The sequence below is a fragment of the Pituophis catenifer genome, unplaced genomic scaffold (genome assembly GCF_029215685.1).
Source record: "Pituophis catenifer annectens isolate HBS135680 unplaced genomic scaffold, rPitCat1.0.hap2 SCAF_6, whole genome shotgun sequence".
NCBI lineage: Eukaryota > Metazoa > Chordata > Lepidosauria > Squamata > Colubridae > Pituophis > Pituophis catenifer.
In genome coordinates, this window is record NW_027256886.1 from 77186618 (window position 1) to 77210944 (window position 24327).

At 42.7% G+C, this 24327-nt stretch overlaps 1 protein-coding gene across 1 annotated transcript in view; it reads right to left on the reverse strand.

The window, feature by feature from the left end:
- Positions 1-326: 326 nt before the first annotated feature.
- The window catches only part of COL13A1 (collagen type XIII alpha 1 chain), a 128328-nt gene continuing 104327 nt past the window's right edge, over positions 327-24327 (reverse strand). Inside the window, exons 30-35 of the mRNA XM_070945642.1 lie at positions 23352-23405; positions 18013-18066; positions 17466-17501; positions 10434-10511; positions 5676-5714; positions 327-407 (exon numbers count right to left, since the gene is read on the reverse strand). Of these exons, the coding sequence (XP_070801743.1) occupies positions 378-407; positions 5676-5714; positions 10434-10511; positions 17466-17501; positions 18013-18066; positions 23352-23405 (291 nt within the window). The 3' untranslated portion in view covers positions 327-377. The remainder of the gene's footprint in view (positions 408-5675; positions 5715-10433; positions 10512-17465; positions 17502-18012; positions 18067-23351; positions 23406-24327) is intronic.

A 24327-nucleotide genomic window follows, 5' to 3' on the forward strand; every position in this document is an offset into this window, starting at 1 on the left:
ATCCAGCAGTCATAGAACCGTTGCCTATGTCCTAATACATTTCACACCATGTTAGACAACGTGGTTGAGCTCTTCACTGAAGGCTTCCATCACAGACCAAACTGAAAAGGAAAAAGTAGGAAACAGATGCCAGTTTCTTTCCTGATCGACTTTGTGCTGACTCTGAAAGGAGGGAGCAAAAACCCGCTGCTGAGTCCATCTTCTGTAGCCTCACCAGGCCTGCCGTTCAGGAACAAAACTCCGATGTGCATGACTCAAGAACATGTCGGTGCTCGTTGGCGGTAATGCAACATCTTCAGCAAATCTTTGAGCAAGAGGTTCTTCGGGTCATCGCCGGAGACCTTCCACAAGTTATCTGCATTCTCTTACTTGTCTCACTATTTTGCTATCAGCCAAGGAGTTTGACCCTTTAAGGGACAGACGTAATTATTTGACATAGAGAAGTCTCGTAGAGTGTAATAAAAATGCTGCTTCTATTTGCTTAAACCAGGGGTCGGCAACCTTAAACACTCAAAGAGCCACAAAGGTCCTAACCAGAAGCCCCCGTTCAATTCTGGAGGCAACCGGAAGTGCGGTTCCCCCATCATAGTCTCCTCCTAGTGCGGTGTCCTTTTTCCTCTGCTGACTGGAAGTCGATTCCCCCACCATAGAGTCTCCTCCTAGCCCGGCATCCTTTTTCCTCACCTGTCCTAACCAAAAGCCCTATCAATTGTGGAGCTGACCAGCAACAGGGAGCTGCAGCAGAGGGATGAAAGAGCCACACGTGGCTCCAGAGCCGCAGGTTGCTGACCCCTGACTTAAACATTAGGCAAAAATCTCCCTTGGAATTACTTATCTGTGCTGCAGTGTTGTTGTGTATTACAGCAGGGGTTTCTCCAACCTTGGCAGCTTTAAGACTTGTGGACTTCAACTCCCAGAGTTCTGGGAATTGAAGTCCACAAGTCTTAAAAGTTGCCAAGGCTAGAGACTCCTGTATTACAGTGTGACGCACATTTGCCTTTGCTGCAAATTTAGTATTTGGCTTATACTACTAGTGCCCACATTTAGTCACCATTTTCTTTAAAAAAATAACTGTCATTTGCAGCCGGTATATTTGCAATTTTCCTACAGTTCATCGCTCAAATCACTAAGTGGCACCATAAGTACATGGCATCTTGTGTCAAATGAATCTAAGACATGAGTGGTAAATACCTATTTGAGTTGCACAGTAAGATGCAGGTAGTCCTCGACATACAACCACAACTGAGCCCAAAAATTCCTTGCTAAGCGAGGCAGTTGTTGTGAGTTGTGCCTCATTTTATGATCTTTTTGCCACAGCAAATCGCCACAGTTGTTAAGTGAATCATGCAGTCATTAAGTGAGTCTGGCTTTCCCCATTGACTTGTTGGAAATTAGCTGGGAAGATCACAGATGGTGATCACATGACCCCAGGACACTGTACACTGTACATCATGTACATCATGAATACATGCAAGTTGCCAAGTGCCTGAAGTTTGATCATGTGACCATGGGGATGCTGAAACCGTCATAAGTGTGAAAACCAGTTATAAATCACTTTTTTCAATGCTGTTGTAACTTTGAATGATGACTAAATGAATGGTTGTATATCGAGGACTACTTGGATACATATTGACTTTATTGAAATCTCACTACACACCATTGTAGTTGGTGATGGCTGCCAGAATTTGCTGGTTACATTACAGAAATATAATATAAGAAAACCTCAATGCAACAAACTCTGTTAGTTTAGCAAAATTCAATATAAAGAAGTGCCATAATAAGTTGGAGGGAGGGAATATATTATGCCCAAGACTAGAAAAAGAAACAAAACAAAAATCTAGCATTTGCGTCCATGTTAGACGTCCAGTCTAACATAATATAGACCAGTGTTTCTCAAAGTGTGGTCCTCAGCAATCTGGGACTTCCCCAAGAGCCTCTCAGGGGTATGCAAAATCAATATTTGCCAGCCTTTGTGGAAAAATACTATATTTTGTTGCTTGTATCTTTACAATTTATATTGATATTGTTTCCTAATTGCTTATTTGTACCCTATGATTATCATTAAGTGTTGTACCTTATGATTCTTGATGAACATATCTTTTATATACACTGAGAGCATATGCACCAAAGACAAATTCCTTGTGTGTCCAATCACATTTGGCCAATAAAAAAATTCTATTCTATTCTATTCTATTCTATTCTATTCTATTCTATTCTATTCTATTCTATTCTATTCTATTCTATTCTATTCTATTCTATTCTATTCTATTCTATTCTATTATTAAAATCCCATACAAACAATTATAAGAAGTGATAGTGGCAGCAAATATACCAATTGTAATTTTTAACATAATAAACATTGGTAAATATAATCCCTACAACCAAGAGTTCTTTTGGTACCCTCCATAATTTTTAAAAGTAGGAAGGAATCCTGAGATTAAAAAAAGCTTAAGAGACACTGGAGTAGATTATTCACTGAGATCACCAAAGACACAGCTGCAACATGGCAATCGGAGTTCCTATAATTATGATAGAGGCACGAAAACAGAGTAAGATTTATTTATTTATTTATATTTATTTACTTGTTATTTGCCACCCATCTAGTGGTTCAGGGGACTAATAGAACTGTTCTGGAGCCATTTTTGCTAATAGCCTTTCCTCAAGCTGCCTAGAAGAAATATAAGTGAATGGGCCCAAGAAATGGCAGTTTTAGAAAGTTTTATGTGAGTCAAAGAAAATGATACTGTGTTATTTCTGTTTCTTCTATGGTCCTGATCTTTCATGATGATCACTTACAGCTGTTGGGATTGAAATGCAATACAAAATTTCCCTCCACTCACATCCCTGTGAATGCATTTTAAATAATAGCAATATCAATAGCACTTAGACTTATATACCACTTCACAGTACTTTACTATAAGCGGTTTACAGAGTCGGCATATTTTCCCCAACAATCTGGCTCCTCATTTTACCGACCTCAGAAGGCGGTGAAAGGCTGAGTCAACCTTGAGCCAGTCAGGAATCGAACTCCTGGCAGTAGGCAGAGTCAGCCTGCAAAACTGCATTCTAACTACTGCGCCACCACAGCTGTTAATAATGGTAATCCTATTTAAATTCTATTTAGCGTGATGCTGAGATTATGAGGCGGAGGGAGAAAGAAGTGTATTTACCATTTCCCTTCCAGTTCTTTACAAAAAAAATCTCCAGCTCTGAGAAAAGGGTGTCTCTGTTAGCCTCTTCTTTTCTGCGTTGTTGCCCTTAAAGGATTTACTTCAACAGAGCATTAAATGGACCTAGTGGCACAAGCAGGGCTGGGTTGCTGGGGAGTTCGTAGGGGTTCGGGAGAACCTCTAGCTAAGATTCTGTGCAGTTCAGAGAACCCCCAAATCCCACTCCTGGCTGGCCCCGCCCACCCTGCCCCTCCCAGGAGTCCCCACATGGCCTGTTTTGAATGCAGGTATGTGCAGGGCACGTGCGGAGGCTCGGAGAGGGCGAAAAATGGGCCTACCGGAAGTTTGGGTAGGCGTTTTTGCCATCCTGGAGGCTCGAAGAAAGCCTCCAGAACCCGGGGAAGGCAAAAATGTGCCCCCTGCCATGGTACAGGAGGCCGACTAGGCCACGCCCACCATAGCCACGGCCACCCAGCAATTGGGCAGAGAACCCCTTGCTAAAAATTTTTGAAGCCCACCCCTGGGCACAAGAATATTGGAAAACTGGGTCCAATGAATTTAGGGAGGAGAGAGAGCACAGGATCAGGGTCACTCCTGATGGTCCTTGTCTCCGAAGGCTCATTCTATGCAGTTTCTGAATCTCCTGAAAAACTATGTACAAATGCTAGAAATTTCCATTATTTGCTAAATCGATCAGAGTTGCATTTCAGATCTCTGTAATTTTGCATCAAAAATTGTGCTTCTGTTTTTCGCTGTTTTAGCGGCTTTAACAGATCGCGGGGCTAGCGCTCTGAAAGGAGCTGCTCTCGACGACGCGTTGCTACCGGAAGTCTGGGGAAAAAAATCAACTTGGTCTTGACTCATTAAAGACATTAGGAATCTTTTTAGGATGTATACATATGACTAGTTGCTTATCCTCAGTTTTGAACAATGTTGTGCTTCTACCTTTTGAGTGTAGTGAATGTGAAGATGAATTGCCACTGTTACCTCTTAGTACGTTGATTTCATTTTGCACATTAAAATACCAATATAGAATTTATTTACAAATGCTATTTCATTTCCTTTTAATAATAAAAATCCATAGTATTTTAATATTTCTTTGCACTCGTTGCCATTTTTTTTTTTGTCTTTGTATATACATAGAACGGTTCTTCCTGGCATTCTTTACCCAACATCTTATTAAGCTGTAGCACTTTCTTTGAGTGCACAAATATCATGCCAGTATTGCAGCTGAATTCCACAATGCAAGAAGCACAGTTATCAACATATATATAATTATACAAGCCAATGGCAGACAGCTATAAAGCAGAATTGTAGCATTTTATGTACAAAAATATGCAGCAATTTATGCATATCTGTCGGCACTTTCAAAAAAGAACAATGTATAAAAATAAATATTCTATGCACAAACATACACACAGGCCAGTCCATGGTTAAAATATTCACTGCAAAAGAAAAACATACAAAACTATATTAGTATCACCCATCCTGTTGGAGGTGTAAAAGATTAAGGGGTCATTGACCCATACGATATAATCCTGTGAATTTTTGGTTCTTCTGAATAGTATTTCAATATACATAATTAGATTCATGGAAATATCTCTAAATGTTAAAAAAATGTTGGTGTGATATTGAATTATACACCCAAACTCTGGAATCTGTCTGCGAGGAATCACTTCTGTTTTTTTTAAAAAAAGAAACACTAAATGGCCATTTTTATGAGTTAGAGGCACACAGCTTTTTCTCTTCTGGATTCTGAACTGTTACCACCCTTAGAAGAGAAAATCCCCACTAGAATTAATGAACTTCCTTCGAAGGGATTACCGTATTTTTTGGAGTATAAGAGGCACCTGAGTATAAGACGCACCTACCTTTTTTGGTGAGGAAAACAAGAAAAAGAAATCTGCCTCTGCCTTTGCCTCCCAGCAATTTTGCCTCATTGCAGCAAACAGCAAACAGCCTGCTTTACTTTCATTTTTGTTTTCAGCATAGCTTGATTAGCACAAGGGGAAAAAAATCTGTTCCAGAATTTACCTCCTTACAGCAAGCAGCAGAGGCCCACGCAAAACAGCTGAGAGTCGAAAGGCCAATCCAATCAGCTTCTGCTAATTAGGCTGTGCTGAAGCTGAAAGAAGCTGTTTCTTCTTGCTGCTTGCAGCAAGGAGGTAAACTGCTGGGAGGCAGAGGCCAAAGGGTGGGGGCCAGTGGGTGGGCGGGGCTACATGTGGTGTATATGACGCACCTAAATTTTCACCCCCTTTTAGGGGGGAAAAAGGTGAGTCTTATACTCTGAAAGATACGGTAGTAGCATCTCAAGAGACAACATTTTGTATCATTTTGCCCTAATCATCATGTACTATCTAATGAACCTGTCATGTACATATTGGACTAAATGGAAAGGTAATATGTTACCATACAACTTTCATGCTTTATAATTTGTTACTATATTCACAACATGCAATAAAACCAGCACCATAACACGCTATCCTTTGAGGAATTTTTTACCTTATTCCAGCATCCTTGAATTGGCAACCCATCTTCCCCCTACAAGAGAGAATTATAGAATCAGGACACACAAGAAGAGGAAGAGACCGGAACAGGGAGAATTTTATTAACTGTAGAATCTGTACAGCACATAAAACAAATGATTAAGTTAACCTAATGAAATACACCTTGCTTAGAGAGGGGATGCCAAAGTGATGCCAAGTTCTATATTGTAAAATATACATGACCAAACCAGTAGTGGGTTGCTACCGGTTCGCCCCAGATTGGGTGAATTGGTAGCGGCACTGGTGGGAGGCTCCGCCTACCCACCTGGACGCTTCTGCGCATGTGCAGAAGCTTTGTGCGTGAGTGCGCGCCCATGAGCGAACCAGTAGCAACGAGGTTTGAAACCCGCTCCTGGACCAAACCCCACATCATCAAGTTCAGAGGTGTCAAATTCGATTTCATTGAGGGCCTCATCAGGGTTGTGTTTGACCTCGGGAGGGCCGGGTGAGCGTGACTAGGGTGGGCGTGGCCAGCTTGACGTCACTCATGTTGGGGCACCTATGGAGGTCCAAGCGCTCTGCCAGTGAAAATGGAGCTCAGGAGGGCCATGTGCAGCCCTCCTGGGCTCCATTTTTGCTGGCAGAGGCACCTCGGGCTGGTCCATCACTGTTTCCAGGGCAGCTCCATGGGCCCGATCTAAGCACCCCACAGGCTGGATCTGGCCCGCGGGCCTTGAGTTTGACACCCCTGATCTAGTTGACTTTATGCCTTTCACTACGATCTACTGGTATGTGAAATCTAAGTCCATCAAAATCAGAAAGGCTTCCCACTAATTCCTGTGATGGCTGTGAAATTTACTTCAAGGATGGAGCTATTACTGGTTGAGAAAGATCAAGCCTTTCCTTCAAATGTTCCTGGTTCTGAGTATAGGTCGTCCTCTACTTACAACCATTCATTCATTGACCATTTGAAGTTACAACGGCACTGAAAAAGCGACTTATGACCATTTTTCACACTTAAGACTGCTGCAGCCTCCCCATGGTTGGTCACGTGACCAAAATTCGGCTGCTTGGCAACCGACTCATATTTATGGCAGTTGCAGTGTCTCCAGGTTACGTGGTCTCCTTTTGTGACCTTCTGACAAGCGAAGTCAAGGAGGAAGCCAGATTCACTTAACAACTGTGCTACTGACTTAACAACTGCCATGATTCGCCTAACAACGGTGGCAAGAAGGGTTATAAAATGGAGCAAAGTTCACTTAACATACTGTCTCGCTTAGCAAAAGAAATTTTGGGCTCAATTGTGGTTGTAAGTCGAGGACTACCTGCAGTGGTGGGATTCAAATAATTTAACAACCGGTTCTCTGCCCTAATGATCGGCTGGTTGGGCGTGGCCACGGTGGGCGTGGCCAAGAAGCACTTGGCCTCCTGCACCCCCTGGGAACAAAAACGGGCCGCGGTGGGGGGCACCCACCTGTGTCCTGTTTTGGGCCTAGTGGGACTCCCTGCACTTAACTGGGAGCCAAAATAGGGCATGTGGGGACTCCTGGAAGGGGCAGGGAGGGGAGGGGCAGGGAGGGGAGGGGAGGGGAGGAGCCAGACAGCAATTTAACAACCGGTTCTCCCAAACCAGCCCGAACCGGATGAATCCCACCACTGACTACCTGTATAACTCAATGCAGAGGGGAAATACAGCTCAGTGACCCCTGAAAGGGTAATCAATATGTGAATACCAAGACCTTCATTTTGTATCGATTGATCTGTTTATGTGCTCTTCCCAAATAAAAAGATAGTTTTGTGAGGAGAGCTGCAAAACCCTCAAGTTTCCATTCTCCTTTAAAAACCTTGCCAGGATATGTGTTGTCCTAAGAGTTTCCACTCAGGGGAACTAGTCTGTCCACTTGCTCCATATACTTACAAGATTTCCAGGAAAAGAAAAAGGGAAAAGGCTGCTCTGTGGCAGTTTCAAATAAATTGTGGTTGAGTTTGAGATAAATTGACTCCAATCCCAAACACTGCTGACATCCTGGGATCCCAGAGGACCAGAGCTGGTGCAAAATCCTTGCATAGTAACACCCTAAATAACCATTTTGGCCTTTACATTATCGGGTGCTTTCTAAATCAAACGCCGTTTCCTAATATTTACAGCTGTAAAATTCAAGAGCTAAGGTTCTATTAAGAAGAAGTGGAAACAGATTCCATTGGTACAATGATCCCATTGATGGGAATGAATTATATAGTGCATTGCACATAAACCCCAAAGTTAGAGAGAGTGTGACAGGAGTTACAACTCAGGGATCAACAGCAGGATATGGTCACAAAAGTATATTTTTTTTGCAAAGGCTGGGAATGGAAACACACACTAGTAAAAAGGAGAAATTAGGCATCTCAAGTTGAAAAAAGCATAATCACTAAATTGGCACAGAATGCAAGGCAAATGTTAAGTAGCTGGCATGCTTGAGTCAGAAAGCATATTAATTTAAGAATGTAAAGAAGAAAAAACGGTGTCATTCTTAATGTTTTTTTTTTTCTTTTTACAAAATGTATTCCTGGACCTACATGAAGGATGGATATATATGTATGTCTTTTACAAAATAACACCAATAAATTAAGATTATCCTACAGAGAATTTGGCAACAAAGTAATTGGAACTAGTCCTAAGAATATCAGACCGCACTATTTTAATTTTTATTGAAATTAGATGTGTTGAACATTTTTGAAGTTTCATTGTGGCAGCCAAAATATTCAGTGAGATACAGGCAAATATACATACAGTATATAATTTCTAAATTGCCTCAAAAGCGAACATTAATTATTTAAATTAGAATATATGCAGACTGAGGAAAAATTGTTAGGTTTTTAAATACCTAGAATTTGAGATTTTAATCCAGGTTCCTTGATGAAATTCTTTATTGCCATGCTAAAAGTGCTATTGAGAACCTTCCCTGATTCTCAGTAATTTTTCCAGCTAACCCGATTCATTTCATATTCCATATGTTGTTCAACAGTTATCCTATGGTATTGCAATGGTGTGTTCAATTAATTTGTTTATTTTAAAAATAGGGGTTTAAATTTGTCTCTTTTGAAATTAAGGAAAGGTGGAATTATTCAATACTGTATGTTTCTACCAAACAATGCTCAAAATTAAGATATAACAATTTCTATAACAATTTCTATTGTTGTGTGTTTCTGTCACTTCAGGGAGGCTTCTCATTTTTATGAAAACAAACTAAACCAAATGATTTCCCTGTGTTCACAACCCCCACCCCTCGAATAAATAGTAGAAATGACTGTCGGGATCTTATTCCCAAATGAAGCAAACTGTTCCAACGTAATATAGAAAGAGTTGGTGCAGAAAGCGTTAACAGTCCTATCAGAACACCTGGTGATTATTTCAAAGCAAAATAAGCTAAACACAAGTGACATTTGTTATGTTTCATTGTATTTTGTTTATGATTATTTTATCTGAGTTTTTTCCAAGATCTTAGTTGTATGAATGAAAGAATTTTAAAAAATAAGTGTATACTATAGCACTGGCACTTAGACTTAAGTGCTTTTACAGCCCTCGCTAAGCGGTTTACAGAGTCAGCCTATCGCCCCCAACAATTTGGATCCTCATTTTACCCACCTTGAGCCTGGTGGGATTCGAACTGCCAAATTGCAGGCAGCCGGCAGACAGCAGAAGTAGCCTGCAGTACTGCACTCTAACCACTGTGCCACCGAGGCTCATATTATCACCTCTGAGAGGAGATTCTTGACTGGAAAAACAAAAAGACTGCTCCCATAAATAAGAGCAAGAACAAATGATATATAAATGACCCAATTTGTGGATTTTGGCTGGCGGGTTTTCAGAGAGCCCTCTTCCCTCCATCTGGATCAGCCAGGTGTTTTGGGTGCAGACTGAGGTTTTAGATGAGTAAACAAGAAATGTTATAAGAGTAAGGTTAAGCAAGAAGTAAAGCAAGTATGAAGCTTTTTAAATTCAGGATTGACTCTTGTAGGGCAAGAAAAATGGTAGTAGCAACTATGTCATTTTCAAAGCAGTCATGACCAATGCTTTGGGTGCTTCTGGCCCCATGTTTGCTGTGTAATTATACTCCATCCATAATGGAGATTCTGACACTCATCTTCCATTCGAATCTCTGCCTGGTTTCCTATATCCAGGGATGGGCTGCTGGGGGTTCTCAGGGGTTCGGGAGAACCTCTAGCTAAGATTCTGTGCAGTTCAGAGAACCCCCAAATCCCACTCCTGGCTGGCCCAACCCACCCCTCCCTTCCCAGGAGTCCCCATGCAGCCCGTTTTGGATGTAGGTAAGTGCAGGGCGCGTGCGGAGGCTCGGGGAGGGTGAGGCCTACTGGAAGTTTTGGAAACAGGCTGGTTTCCGGCCTCCAGAGGGCCTCCGGAGGCTGGGGAGGCCGTTTTCGCCCTCCTGAAGGCTTGAGGAAACCCCCTGGAGCCCGGGGAGGGCAAAAACGCCCTCTGCTGTGGTGCAGGAGGCCGATTAGGCCACACCCACCATGGCCACGCCCACCCAGCAACTGGGCAGAGAACCCCTTGCTAAAATTTTTGAAGCCCACTCCTGCCTATAACCCCCCCTTCCATCTTTTATCTCAGTTTAAAAAACGATTGTTGAAAGAATGGAAATATCTGCCTAGAAGCACCCTGAGCATCAATGATCTGGAAAGCCGCTAGAAAGGAAAGGAAAGGGACATTGCAAGAGCAGGTGAACCAACACAATCTAGAACATGCTGGAAAGGGAAGGTAACACCATACCAATGGGCAAGGGGCATCCAGCCCGTCCAGCCCTGGTAACCCCGGCTCACCCTTCTCGCCTTTAAAACCTCGGAGTCCCTGTTCATGAAATCAACCGCTAGAATTACTTTAGTCAGTGTAGATGATCTGCATTTTCTGGCTGGAGAAACTCTGTCAACAATTATGTACTTGCACTTATGTAAATGCACTTAGTTTACAGCCCCAGGATATTTGTACATCATGGTGAAAAAAAAGATAAGCCACTTTTTTTTTTTGTTTTCTGGAATAACCAGAAAGTATTGCTTAATTGTAAAAAGTTGGAAAATATGCTTTCCTTCTGGATATAGAAGGCAAAGAATCAACTGTAAAAGTTTCTACAAAATGGTCCATGTTTGAAATTAATCCCCCAAAGCTGAGGGGTTGATGGTGGTTAAAAAGACCATTAATAAAATAGTTTTATAGCAAGAGTGTTCTCTTTTTCTTCACACTACGATCATGTTGTGGTCTGCTGGGATCATAAACTGAGCGCATTGCATCATTATCAACTATACATTAATTACATCATTTATGAACCAATCATGGGGGAAAAAAGAAGGCGTTTTAGATTTGCTTTAGGGCATGTTCACCCCAATAACTACAACCTCGAGTGATGACTTGAACATATTGCAGATCCAATTGCAGTCCACAACTTTCATATTGTATCATGACACATCAGTGCAACACAATTCACCTACATTCAAACGGCAATGTGCAGGTGAATTGGCCTTAATGTTTAAAGAACCGAGTGAAGAAAGCTTACGTTTTTCTACTTTTTTTGGGAATCCAGGTGCTTCAAAAACTTCATTTGTATTTCTTTCCATACCAAATTGTACAGATGAATGAAGTCAATCTTGTACTGCAAGCAATTAAAGGTAAAGGTTCCCCTCGCACGTATGTGCTAGTCGTTCCCGACTCTAGGGGGCGGTGCTCATCTCCGTTTCTAAGCCGAAGAGCCAGCGCTGTCCGAAGACGTCTCCGTGGTCATGTGGCCGGCATGACTAAACGCCGAAGGCGCACGGAACGCTGTTACCTTCCCACCAAAGGTGGTCCCTATTTTTCTACTTGCCTTTTTAACGTGCTTTCGAACTGCTAGGTTGGCAGAAGCTGGGACAAGTAACGGGAGCTCACCCCATTACGGATTCGAACCACTGAACTGCCGACCTTTCGATCGACAAGCTCAGCGTCTCAGCCACTGAGCCACTGCATCCCTTGCATGCAATTACTAGTGCCCAAAGGTGCTTTTTCAAAAGGCAACTGGATTTTCTTGGTTTTTTTTTTTTTTATTTGAAAGCATTTCACTTCTCGTGAAGTGAAATGTTTTCAAGGAAAAACCCAAGAGAATCCAGTTGCCTTTTGAAAAAGCACCTTTGGGACAACGAGGACCGATTGAGAATCTCCACAGACAAATGACTAGTGCCTTTACTCCTTCTTTTTTCCCCTGTGGTTTAGTTTAAAACAATACATGTGATCAAACGAAACATACCAATGGACAGGGTGCGTCTAATCCAGGTGCTCCTTGGTCTCCCTTATCCCCCTTAGGCCCCCTGGAGCCTTTCTTGCCCCTTTCCCCCTGTGAATAATAGTTTATTAAAAAAAAAAAAAGACATAAACGGACCATCTAATCCACGTTTGCGTTATAGAAACAAAATATAACACGATAAGAATCATCACTCCAGAGGCTTCATTCTTTTAAGCTTTTGCAGGAAATAGTTTTTCACGGACAACTGGGGAATGTTACTTTCACTTTGAGGCGAATGCAGTTCAAGCCATGTTTTAAATTTCAGATTAGGAGAAGGAAAGGGATTTGTGCTTCCACGTTCACTCATCAGATAGTGAGAGTGAGGCCAAGATGTTCGAAAGTCAGGCCAGGGGAACAATAGCTTCCTGTGGTTTTTCAACACTCGTTCTCTTACATTTGGTGGGAATTTCTGGTTTAAGGGAGACCCAAGGAGATAATAAATGATTTGATTTCATGGAAGTCATTGGCCTTCCCCCCCACTCCCGATGGTCAGTCATAAGCAAAAAACCAACTGTAAGGACGTGTAACTAGATGCTTTTTTTTCTCCCAGGACAAATATATCTCGGCTGAGCCTTTGAATGAGAATGAGAGGGAGTGAGCAGCAATTTCACAATACTGCTGTCACTGGGCATTTCCTCCCATGAACAGATAAGCCCCCTCAGCAACTTGCCTGCCTTGGGTCTTCTGCCTTGGGTGGGGGTTGGACTAAAAGACCCCCAAGGTCTCTCCCAGCCCTATGATTCTATATGTGTGCCTCTTTATTTTTTATTTATTTTTATTTATTTTATCTCGAATTTATATACTGCACCTTCTCCCGAGGGACTCAGGGCGGTGTACAGCCAGATAAAAAACATACAATATAAACATTAAAAACAGTTAAAAGGATATATATTAATTTGGCCCCAATTTAAGATAACAGACCAATTAAAAATTAAAAAATATTAAAAAATATGTTAAGCCAGCCCGGCTTGCTGGAAAAAGAAGGTTTTAAGGGCACGACGGAAGGCACTGAGGTTTTGGATTCTCCTTATCTCTGGGGGCAACTGCTTCCAGAGGGTAGGTGCCCCCACAGAGAAGGCCCTCCCCCTGGGGGTCACTAGCCTACATTGTTTGGCTGATGGCACCGCGAAGAGGCCCTCTCTGTGGGAGCGCACAGGTCGATGGGAGGTCGTCGGTAGCAGCAGGCGGTCTCGAAGATATCAAAGATATTTATCCTAGCTTTATTTCAAATTAAGGGTAATGATTGGTGGACATTTTCCCATCAGCTGATTAGTTTCTTGGAGGAAGAGAATCCATCAATCCCTTTCCTTAACATGTCCTGCATACATAGAAAGCTACTTTTACCAGCACCTTCTTGACAGGGTCTAGGACAGTGTCGGCGAACCTTTTCGGCATTGAGTGCAGAAATGGGAGTGCGTGCCGACGTGCCGTAAACCAGAAGGGCAGCTGCCCAGAATATGATATTCCAGTTTCCGGTGTGCGCATACATGCATGAAGACCAGCTGGCCGGTGCACATGCGCACACCAGAAACCAGAAGAGCAGCTGCCCCGTGCGTATGCGCATGCTGGGAAGATGATCTTCCGGTTTCCGGCACGCACATGCGCACCGGACACCTGGTCTTCCAGTTTCTGGCACGCATGCATACATGAAGAGCAGCTGGCCGGTGTGCATGCTGGAAACCGGAAGATCATATTCCCGGTGTGTGCATGCAGCTGCTCTTTCGGGTTCCAGTGATCCCGCGTACGCGAAGACCACCTAGCCGCTGCGCCGGAACCCGGAAGAGCAATGGGTGATGGATTGTATGCCCAAAGAGATGGCTCTCCGTGCCACTTCCAGCACGTGTGCCATAAGTTCACCATCATGGATCCAGGACAACTCGTGGTCAACTCACCATGGCTTAGGACCTGGTTATCTACGGGACTGCCTGCTGCCACCAGTAGCCTTCCACTGGCCAGTATGCTCTCATAGAGAGGGGCTCCTCCGGGTACCGTCGGCCAAACAATGTCGACTGGCGGCCCCCAGGGGGAGAGCCTTCTCTGTGGGGGCACCTACTATCTGGAATGAGCTCCCCCCCGGAGATACGGAGGATCCCGGATCTGCGCACCTTCTGCTGCACTCTCAAGACCTTTTTATTCCATCAGACTGGCCTGGCCTAATTTTTCCCTTTTTTCCCTTTTTAAATGCAAATTTTAATTCGTTTTTAATTTATTGGGGTGTTTTAAATCTGTCTTTGGCCAAATTGTTTAATTCGGTTTAATTCTGTTTTTTAAATTTTGTATTTATGTGTTTTTATCTTGTGGCTGTTCACTGCCGTGAGTCCTTCGGGAGTAGGGTGGTATATAAATAAACTAAACTAAACTAAACTAAACCATGGCCAACTTGCCATGGCCAACTGGTGGCGAGACAATGTACCACAGCCAATTCGCTGCGGGACAACTCGCTGCAGACAGTTCCAAGTGGAATAACTCAACATGATAAATATTATCTGTGACTGTTCCTTCGACATTATTTCCATTGACAAAAATGGAAATAATGTTGAAGAAACACTGGCAGATAACATTTATCCCATTGGGTTATCCCACCTGGAATTGTCCATAGCGAATTGTCCTGTGGCAAAATGGCTGTGTCGAGATTGCCACAGATAGTTGGACGTGGTGAGATGGCTGTAGCAAGATGGCCACAGTGAGTTGGCTGTGGTGAATTGTCCCATTCCGTTCTGGACATGATGGAGACTGGCAACGAGGATATCAAATCCTACGCAGGTAGAATTTCCTGCTGACATAAGATGGACAGATGGGCCCTTTAACTGAGCCATTTAAATACCCCACAATCTGATTTGTGCCTAGTCCGTATGGACCACTTATAATTGGACAGATCAACTACTAATATTAGCCCCATTTTTTCAAGAACAAATATAAAAGGCATTTTTAAAGTTGACTTGCTTCCTGAAAAGAATACAAGCTAATGTTAGCGCTGAACTGTTATTTTAAAAAGCTCAAAATACCAGTTTTTAAACGGATAGGCAGCCAGGGCCTATTGTGATTTTGATTTCACAGGAGAGGTAAGTTAGCAGAGCAATTTAAATCTGTGGTGTCCTATTTAACTTCTTGAAGTTGAACCTCAATGGGATAAAAATAGACTGTGGGCCTGATGCCAACTTCCTGCATAAAGCTGAAAAACCACCTTGGATGTCTCTGAGGTCAGTCTATTTTGAGCAGAGCCAACATCAAGCCAAGGACCAATATTTACTAAGAGAATGATATTCCCTTTCTAGACCAATTTAGAATGTCAGTCACATACGCAAGTTTTGATAGCGTGCTTTTGGATGTAACATGTAAGTGGGACTGTTGGGAAGGAAATTTCATTTAGTATTTGGTATAAGGATTAGATGACAACATAAAATTAGGTCAAAGTAGATTTTTCCCACTCTGTTTTTAATTTCAGAGGGGTGAAATGAACGGGATTGAAACAATAAACTGGCAGGAGGAGGAAAAAAAAAAATGGATGGGAAAGGAGAGGTCACCCAGGATCAAACGCTGGCATGGAGGAAGGATAATCCAGGAGGAAATGCAGAATGGGTTGCGCAGGAAGAGGAGGAAGGACTCAGGAGAAAAGGCAGAAGAGCAGGAAGGGATAAGGGGGACAAAGGCGGACCTGTGGAAGCAAGGAAAAGACACACGCGCAAACACACAAGTAGACAGAAGAAAAAGAACAAATTGAATCAACAAATTCCACTTGAACAGATAGCTTAAGCATTGATATTTTTTCAGTTGGTTTGCTCCAAGAACATCCTGCTCTCCCTATCTCTTATTATGTGGACCATACCGTTTCAACTGTGTGGTGTTAAGAGATTATCAGATCCTTCAGAGCAGCGGTGAAATCCCTACTCCCACCCCGGTTCTATCCGGCTTGCCGAACCGGTAGCGCTGGCGGCAGGAGGCTCCACCCACCTGCTGGGATGTCATTAGGTCCCATATTTTAACCATCTGCGCATGCGCAGAAGGTTCTGCTCATGCGCAGAAGAGGGGGTGTGTGCTCCCGCGCGGGAGCGCACTCAAACCAGCAGCGAAGGCAAAAAGATTTCACCACTGCTTCAGAAGTAACAATGGGCTGGAACTGCAGAAAAGAAATGCCCAACTTGCAAGTAAGGCAATTTGGGGGGGGTCAGAATTAGAACCTGCTACTATGGCTTAGAGGTGGAGCTCTTGCCTCACAATCAGGAGGCTTTGAGTTTGATCCTAGGTAGAGGCAGATATTTTTCTCTTTGGGCACAATGAGAATATATCTAGTGAAAAAAACTCTGGATTGGTGACGGGAAGGGCATCTGGCCAGTAAGCACTCTGCTAGCTCTATTCAGTTGCCCAGACTCCTCTCCACAAGGGATTATGGGGTCGTTAAAAGAAGATGATGAATTAGAACCTGCTACTGGATCTGTCTCTCCTTTGCTGGTTCTTTCTGATTGTTTTCCTCCCAGGAGAACTTAAACAAAACCACCATGAAGAAGAGGAGAGAGCACCAGTGTCAAATTAGGGGTCCTGAACTATCTGGCATTTTTTTCACCAGCTTTTCATGTGGCTTCCACAAATACTGAACCAGTCCAGCATGATGAGTGCAGAATTAGGCTACTCCTACATTTACAGGACAATGTCTCCGTTTCTGAGAAGCTAGATTGTCTTTTTTTGGGGGTGAGAATGGATGTGTACTAAGCATTAGGCTTTTTAACATGTAAAAAAAGACTAAGGACATGTTTTCAGTATTAAAGACTAAGTGACTATTTCTGCATGGGAGATATTTGGTCTAGGAATTCAAACCCTTCTATCTAATTAGTTGGTAAACACACCACCCACACAGGCTACAATATGAAACTTTGGATTTCTGCTCCTAGTAAACATCCTTGCATTTCCCCCCCTTGCATTATGAGCCATAGCTAAAACAAGTCTAATTTCTCCCAGTGGCTTATTCCAATTAAACATATGATTTCTTTCCAGATTTATCATCCAGCTGGACGGTGGTTTATCTGATTCTACTCGAAGTCTCATTAGTCAACCAATTTGTTGGAACGAAATCCAAACTTTAGTTAACAAAGACTGGATGTTGTGTTTTCAAATGCTATACAAATTGAATACCAACTAAAAAAACATCAGGGCGTTGCTAGGTTACTTAGTATGGAGCCATTCTGATATTAAAGGCTGTATTTATATCTAGAAGGAATTATGGAACATAACTAGAAGTAGAATGATTAATATGTGATGTCTACGGGATCAAAATGAATCAAGGCAGGTTATATGTCTAATTAGCCAACAAATATTTATTGCAAGTTAATTTTACGTTTAACCAAGGCATTCATGAAACTTATTCCAAACATTTTATTTATTTTAACCAAACAGTATTGTCAAAAATCACAAAAACCTACACAGCTTATTAGAATGTTATCTACTCTATGCCATAAAAATTAATAATTCCACCATATAAACAAGCTTAATTGAAGACTTACCCGATTTCCTTTTTCACCTGGTGGTCCTTGAAAGCCCTACAATAATATATTTTTACAACTTTGAAAAGTTATGTTCAAGATATGTAGAATTTGACTCATAGTCCATTTGCCTCAAACCTGTAATTGTTGTGCAGATCCAGAAAATGTACCCTCTAATAACCTATATTTTCCCAGGTATTCTGCCCTAGAACTATCAAAAGGGGTCCTTCCCTAATTTTGATTTCTCACCTTGTGGGTTTATCTGCACGAACATTTTTTCCATCCCTGAATTTAAGTAAAAGCAGATTGGCAAATACAATGTTCATTTTTGAGTCTTACAATTTCTTAGCAAATAATGCAGAACATTGTTATTGTTTGTCGGGAGGGCATTTAAAACTTCTAGTATAGTGTTCTTCAACCTTGGGCAACTTTAAGCTGTGTGGATTTCAACCCCCAGAATTCCTCAGGCAGCATCCTGCTCTAGCATGTTCAAAAAAAAGCATCCCAGTAGGATGCAATTGACACAAAATGAAAAATCTTCTGAGAGGAATATTGGCTCTATACTTACGGGAAGCCCTGCTGATCCTATCGGTCCTGTAGAACCAGAATCTCCCTTATTTCCCTGAAAGAGAATTAAGAAGCACCGAAATTGTTGTGGGTTTCGCAAAAGTACTCTCGACAGAGTACTGTTATCTCTTCACCAACAACTATTCATAAATTCACATTTAATAATTGTGAGTTGTACTAACTGGAGCAAGGTGGAAAACCGCAGCTTGGAAACTGGGACAATTATAGGAGTTTTGACTATAAATATCAGAGTGTTTGTGGCTCTGGAAAGTCATAGAGGGCTGAATGGGGGAAGGGGGAAACAACAGATTTCGACTAAACCAGGGGTGAAATCCAGCAGGTTCTGACAGGTTCTGGAGAAGTGGTAGCGGAAATTTGGAGTAGTTCGGAGAACTGGCAAATGCCACCTCTGACTGGCCCCAGAGTGGGGTGGGAATGGAGATTTTGCAGTATCCTTCCCCTGGAGTGGGAAGGGAATGGAGATTTTGCAGGATCCTTTCCCTGCCATGCCCACCAAGCAACACCATGCCCATCAAGCCACACCCACAGAACCGGTAGTAAAAATCTTGGATTTCGACTGAACCCCAGCAAACCAAATGGCGTTGGGTACACAGAGCCCCAAGATCGGGGACATTGACATTTTTAGTTCTGGATGGGGTGATAGTACTATCCCAGATGGATCTGGTTCACAATTTGAGAGTTTCCATGGACTTGGAGCTCCTGCCCAAAGAACAGATGGCTGTCACGGCTAGGAGAACGATTACACAGTTTCAGGTTGTGCATCAGTTGTGGCCTCTCCTGGGTCAGGAGTCCCTGCATTCAATCATTCAAGCCCTCGTCATCTCGCACTAGGACTACTGCAACACGCTTTACATGGGAATGCCCTTGAAGAGCAGTTGGAAGCTACAGCTGGTGCAGAGTAGAGCAGCATGTGTAGTTCTTGGGGCCCCCAAGGTTGTAATACCACTGCTTTGCGATATGCCCTGGCTGCCAGTTTGCTTCCAGGTGCAATTCAAAGCATTGGCAATCACCTTTAAAGCCCTTAATTGCATGGGTCCAAGGTACCTAAAGCAGAGCTCCCCAACCTTTCTGGTTTTGCGGACTGGTGGTGGGGGGAGAGGGGATGGTTCCACGGGAGCGGCGGGTAAGCATACCAGTCCCCGCAGCTCCGTTTGCATGATTGGCGGGCACCTGTGCCTGCCAATCACGTAAATGGAGTGTGCACTAGAGGTGGGATACACATAATTTACCTACCAGTTCGCCCAGCACCAAAAATGTGAGCGCGCCACCTCCGCGCATGTGGCCGGCCTTTGCACATGTGCTTTGCTCACACGCACGGCTTCTCCGCATGCACCCAGCCTTAAAAATGTGCCTAAATAAAACAGCATAGAGCAGGGGAGGGTGGGCAGGCCCACCCGGGATTTCCGCTACCGGTTCACTCGAACCGGTCTGAACCAGCTGAATACTACCTCTGGTGTGCACACACACGCTCGTCCGCTCCTCATGCAAAATCATATCCTCTCCCCCCGCCTGCCTGGTTCCAAACAGCTCAAGGCCCGGTAGTGGGCTGCAACCTGGGGGTTGGGGACCCCTGACCAGTGGTGAAATGTAAAATTTGTTACTACTGGTTCTGTGAGTGTGGCTTGGTGTGTGTGGGGGGTAATGTGACTGGGTGGGCATGGCCAACTTTTTTTTTTTTTACTTTTAAAAGCATTTTTTCTACAACCTTAAGAGGTTGCAGAAAAAAAATGCTTTTAGAAGCCTCTGAATTCAGCTGGGATCGTCAGAGGCTTTTAAAACCATTTTTTTCCCCATAACCTCTTTGGCTGAAGAGGTTGAAGAAAAAAATGCTTTTAGAAGCCTCTGACGATCCCAGCTGAGCTGCGCAATCATCAGAGGCTTTGTTTCTTACTTTTAAAAGCATTTTTTCGGCCAAAGAGGTTGTAAAAAAAATGCTTTTAAAAGTAAAGAAAAAAGCTCTGATGATTGCACGGCTCAGCTTGGCATGGTGGGGGGGGCAGGGATTTTTGCTACCGGTTCTCCGAACCACCCGCCGCCATCGCTACCGGATTGGGTGATCCGGTCTGAACCGGGAGCATTTCACCCCTGCCCCTGACCTAAAGGACTGTCTAATCCCATTGGAGTTGGCCCACCCCACCTCATGCTAGCGGAGGAAGCATGCTGCAGGCTCCATTGGCTAGGATATTCTTGGTGGGGTCCAGGAGAAGAGCCCCTTCTGCCTTTGAAACATCCTACCCCATATCCCGAGTGATTTCTACTCTAACCCTCCTGACCTTCTATAAGAGTTTAAAGACCTGGTTCCGCCAGCTGGTTTAGGGTCCATTGGAGGGCATGGTTTACATTGGGCATGTTTGATAGATTAACAACAGATTCCCACTCCCTCCCCTCCTCATTCTACTCCCTCCCCATCTTTTAGCATGTTTGATTATCTGCATGTTTTTATAATATTGTATTTACTGTACTGTATATAATTAGGTTTTGTACAGTTTTATTTTTTAATAGCGTAACCCACCCAGAGTTGCCTTGTGGCAAAAAGGGCAGCTAATAAATTTTACAAATAGGTAAATTTTTACAAAAAACTTTTAAAAAGCCACTTTTAGATCCTGGTCATAAGCTTTCTTCCATCTCCTTTAGATGTGTGTGTGTGGGAGACAGTTGTCTTTTTGCTGTTGCTGCACGAATACAGCTGTGAGTCAGATGTCCTTACTGATTGGACTGCAGAATAACAAATTCTAACAGTAAATCCTACCCTGTCCCTTGCTCACTGTTGTTTCACAGAAATAACCTCCTTTGGATCGTAAAACAAAAGCACACCTCCAGTTCAGCTCTTGAAAAATATTTCTACTTTGCCTGTGCTCATAGTTCAAGGCAATTTATGGAAACGTGATAAAATATACCCTACTAAAAGCAACAATATATAAAATAAACAAACACAGCTCTTTCAATTGTACTCAGAAGCCAAATGGTAACCAATATAGCAGTGGTGGATTTCAAATTTTTTTACTACCGGTTCGGTGGGTGTGGCTTGGTGGATGTGGGGTGGCTTGGTGGGCGTGGCTTGGTGGGCGTGGCAGGGGAAGGATACTGGTAATCTCTATTCCCACCGCACTCCAGGGGAAGGATACTGCAAAATCCCCATTTCCTCCCGATCAGCTGGGACTCGGGAGGCAGAGAATAGGATGGGGTGGGGCCAGTCAGAAGTGGTATTTACCAGTTCTCCAAACTACTCAAAATTTCCACTACCGGTTCTCCGAATTACTCAAAATTTCTTCTACCGTTTCTCTGAACTACTCAAAATTTCCGCTACCGGTTCTCCAGAACTGGTCAGAATCTACTGAAACCCACCTCTGCAATATAGCTTGTATAACAAAAGTGACACTGCAGTTTGAAGCAAGTTGCAGCTTCTGGATGGTACTCCTGGGCTGTCCAGTGTCCAATGCATTGCAATAATCCAAAGGTCTCCAAACTTGACAATTTTAAGACTTGTGGAGTTCAACTCCCTGCCCAGCTATGTTTAAAACCAAAAGTTTTAAAGTTGTCAGATTTGAAGACCCCTGCAATAGTTTAATCATGAGTTGGCTTCGATGTGAGTAATAGTCCAAGGAGCTTCCCTGTCGAGGGAAAGGGCACAATTGAATTTGTGCAAAGGGCCTCTGGCTCTTTGAGCAGAAGTGGAGTCCAAAAGGATTCCCCAGGTTGTGCATCAGTCTTGAATGGGGAAGTGTTACCCTTTCAATACCAATGATAAAAATGCACCTGACCCAGGGAAGCCAAACAGTCACAGTCACTCAGTCTTGTCAGGCTTGAGCTGAAGTCTGTTCTTATCAGGCGTAATAAACTAGGAGCCGGGATAGAGTTCAAAAAGGCTAATACATAAGAATCTGATCTACTAACAGTCAAGGAAAATTGGTGCTAGATAAGAATCCATGGAATTTGTGGGTGGAGCGCAGTGACTCCAAACTGATGACATATTTGACCCTGCCCTTGGCCTCTGCCTGGTCATCTACAGAACTTCTACCCCATCCAGACCCAAATAGCCTGCATCATCTGGGTCAGGGGTGAAATGCTCCTGATTCGGACCGGATCGCCCGATCCGGTAGCGATGGAGGCGGGTCGTTCGGAGAACCTGGCAAAAATCCCTGCCCCCACCCATGCCCAGCTGAGCTGTGTGATCATCAGAGGCTTTTTTTTTTACTTTTAAAAGCATTTTTTCTACAACCTCTTCAGCCGAAGAAGTTGTAAAAAAAAAATGTTTTTAAAAGCCTCTGACGATCCCAGCTGAGTTGTCTGATCGGCAGAAGCTTTTAAAAGAAGAAAAGCCTCTGCCAATCAGGCAACTCAGCTGGGATCATCAGAGCCTTTTAAAAGCATTTTTTTACAACCTCTTTGAAGAGGTTGTAGAAAAAATGGTTCTAAAAGTAAAAAAAAAAAAAAAGTTGGCCACGTCCACCCAGTCACATTACCTCCCACCAAGCCACACCCACAGAACCAGTAGTAACAAATTTTACATTTCACCACTGATCTGGATCGATACGTTAACAATTTCACATATGTAGCCCAGGGTTGAAAAATGTAGCTAGGTATCATCAGCATACTGGTGTAATATTTCTGACCACAGTTGTCCTTTAAAGGATTAAACCAGGTCCCAAATTATTCACACATGATAAATATGTTTGAGATGCAACATTCCAGGTAGCGTAGAGTAAAACACTATTTCTTGAGCACTTCTGTCCTTATCTGGATTAATTTTCAATTTATTAATTCCTTCTCTGAGTATTGACTCCATACATTGCCTCAGAACATAACCAGCTATGTAGCGGAAAGGAAACACAACAGTGAATATCAGCTGCTGATTGATGGGTTCAAAAACCACGATTACTAATGTCTTTACTTCCTTATTTCTGTTTTCATTATATCCCATCTTGCCATCTTACTATGGGCTTGGAGACAGCATCTTTCAATCCTTATTCAATAAACAGAGAACGGATTGGCGTATCTAAGGATTTGGCCCCCAAATTCAAGATGACAGCTGTGATGATGCAATCAAAGCTCCACTTGTTTTTATGTGTGACATGCATAAAAATGAGGGGAGTTTCGATGAGATCACCATGATTGCTATCTTGATTTATTAGTGTTTTTTTTATCATAACCTGTAGGCATCTCTGAGATGGTAACAGAGAAGACTAAATTAACATTCCCGTTATTAATCAATTCTGGTGATTTTAAGGATTATACAGGATCATTATTTTAAGCATGACAGTGTCCTATTTAAGACATGTACCTGAATTCTAAGTTATTTGTTTACAAAATATTTCTTACCCTCTCTCCTTTCGGTCCTGCTGGTCCTGGGACACCTGCTGGTCCTGGAGTACCCTGAATTTTTTGGGTAAAAATAAATACATGAAGCCCGTTATTCAAAGATATTTCGAGCAAGACAAGATGATGGTTCCTCCACAGAAGAACTAAGAGAAGGACAGAAGCTATTCACTTAAAACACTAGAACTTTTAGAGTTGAGGAAGTACAGTTGTTACATTATATATAATGTTGATTTTGCTTTTATCGGGGAATGTGGCTTTTGCGGGATGTTTCTAATTTTCAATATTATGTGGTATAATTCCGATTTGTGTCAGATTTGAAATTACAACAGTCTTTGCCAATTTGATGCCTACCTAAATAAAAGAAATTTGTTTTGGAAGATGGACTTTGTATATTTCTTTTTTGAATGGGTTTCATCACTTGGAAACCTGACAGGATTCTTGTCTGAGTGATTAAGAGTATAGGTAGCAAATGACAGTCCTTTAGTTAATGAGATGAAACATTTATTCCCTTCAGCTTCAATTGCCAACAAAGCTGAAATCTGTCACTGACAATAGTTGTAACCATTTTAGGAAAAATTGAGTTGGGTAGTAGACTGGTAAGATTTTAACCAATTTTATTTTCTAAGAAATTCATCTTGCAGATTGATAGATAACCATACTGAAAGCATAATGCAATTATATTAACAGAACCAGCACCATAATGAGGACTCATTCATGTTCAAGACTTATATTCACCAGGTGCTATTTACGTATCCCTTCACTAGAGCACGAAAGAGGGAACACCCATTGGGAACACTCCGTTGCTAGCTCACAGGTTCTTTTTAAAATATCTATATAGTTAAGCATTCTTAAATTTAAATGGGATTTTGGTAGCTTTATCCATCGTCTGGATCAGTTTGTAAAATCGGAATTAATTACATTTTTCCCTGGTTGCACCACTTCAAGTTGCAGCTGGGAAGAAGGACTGTTTAAATAC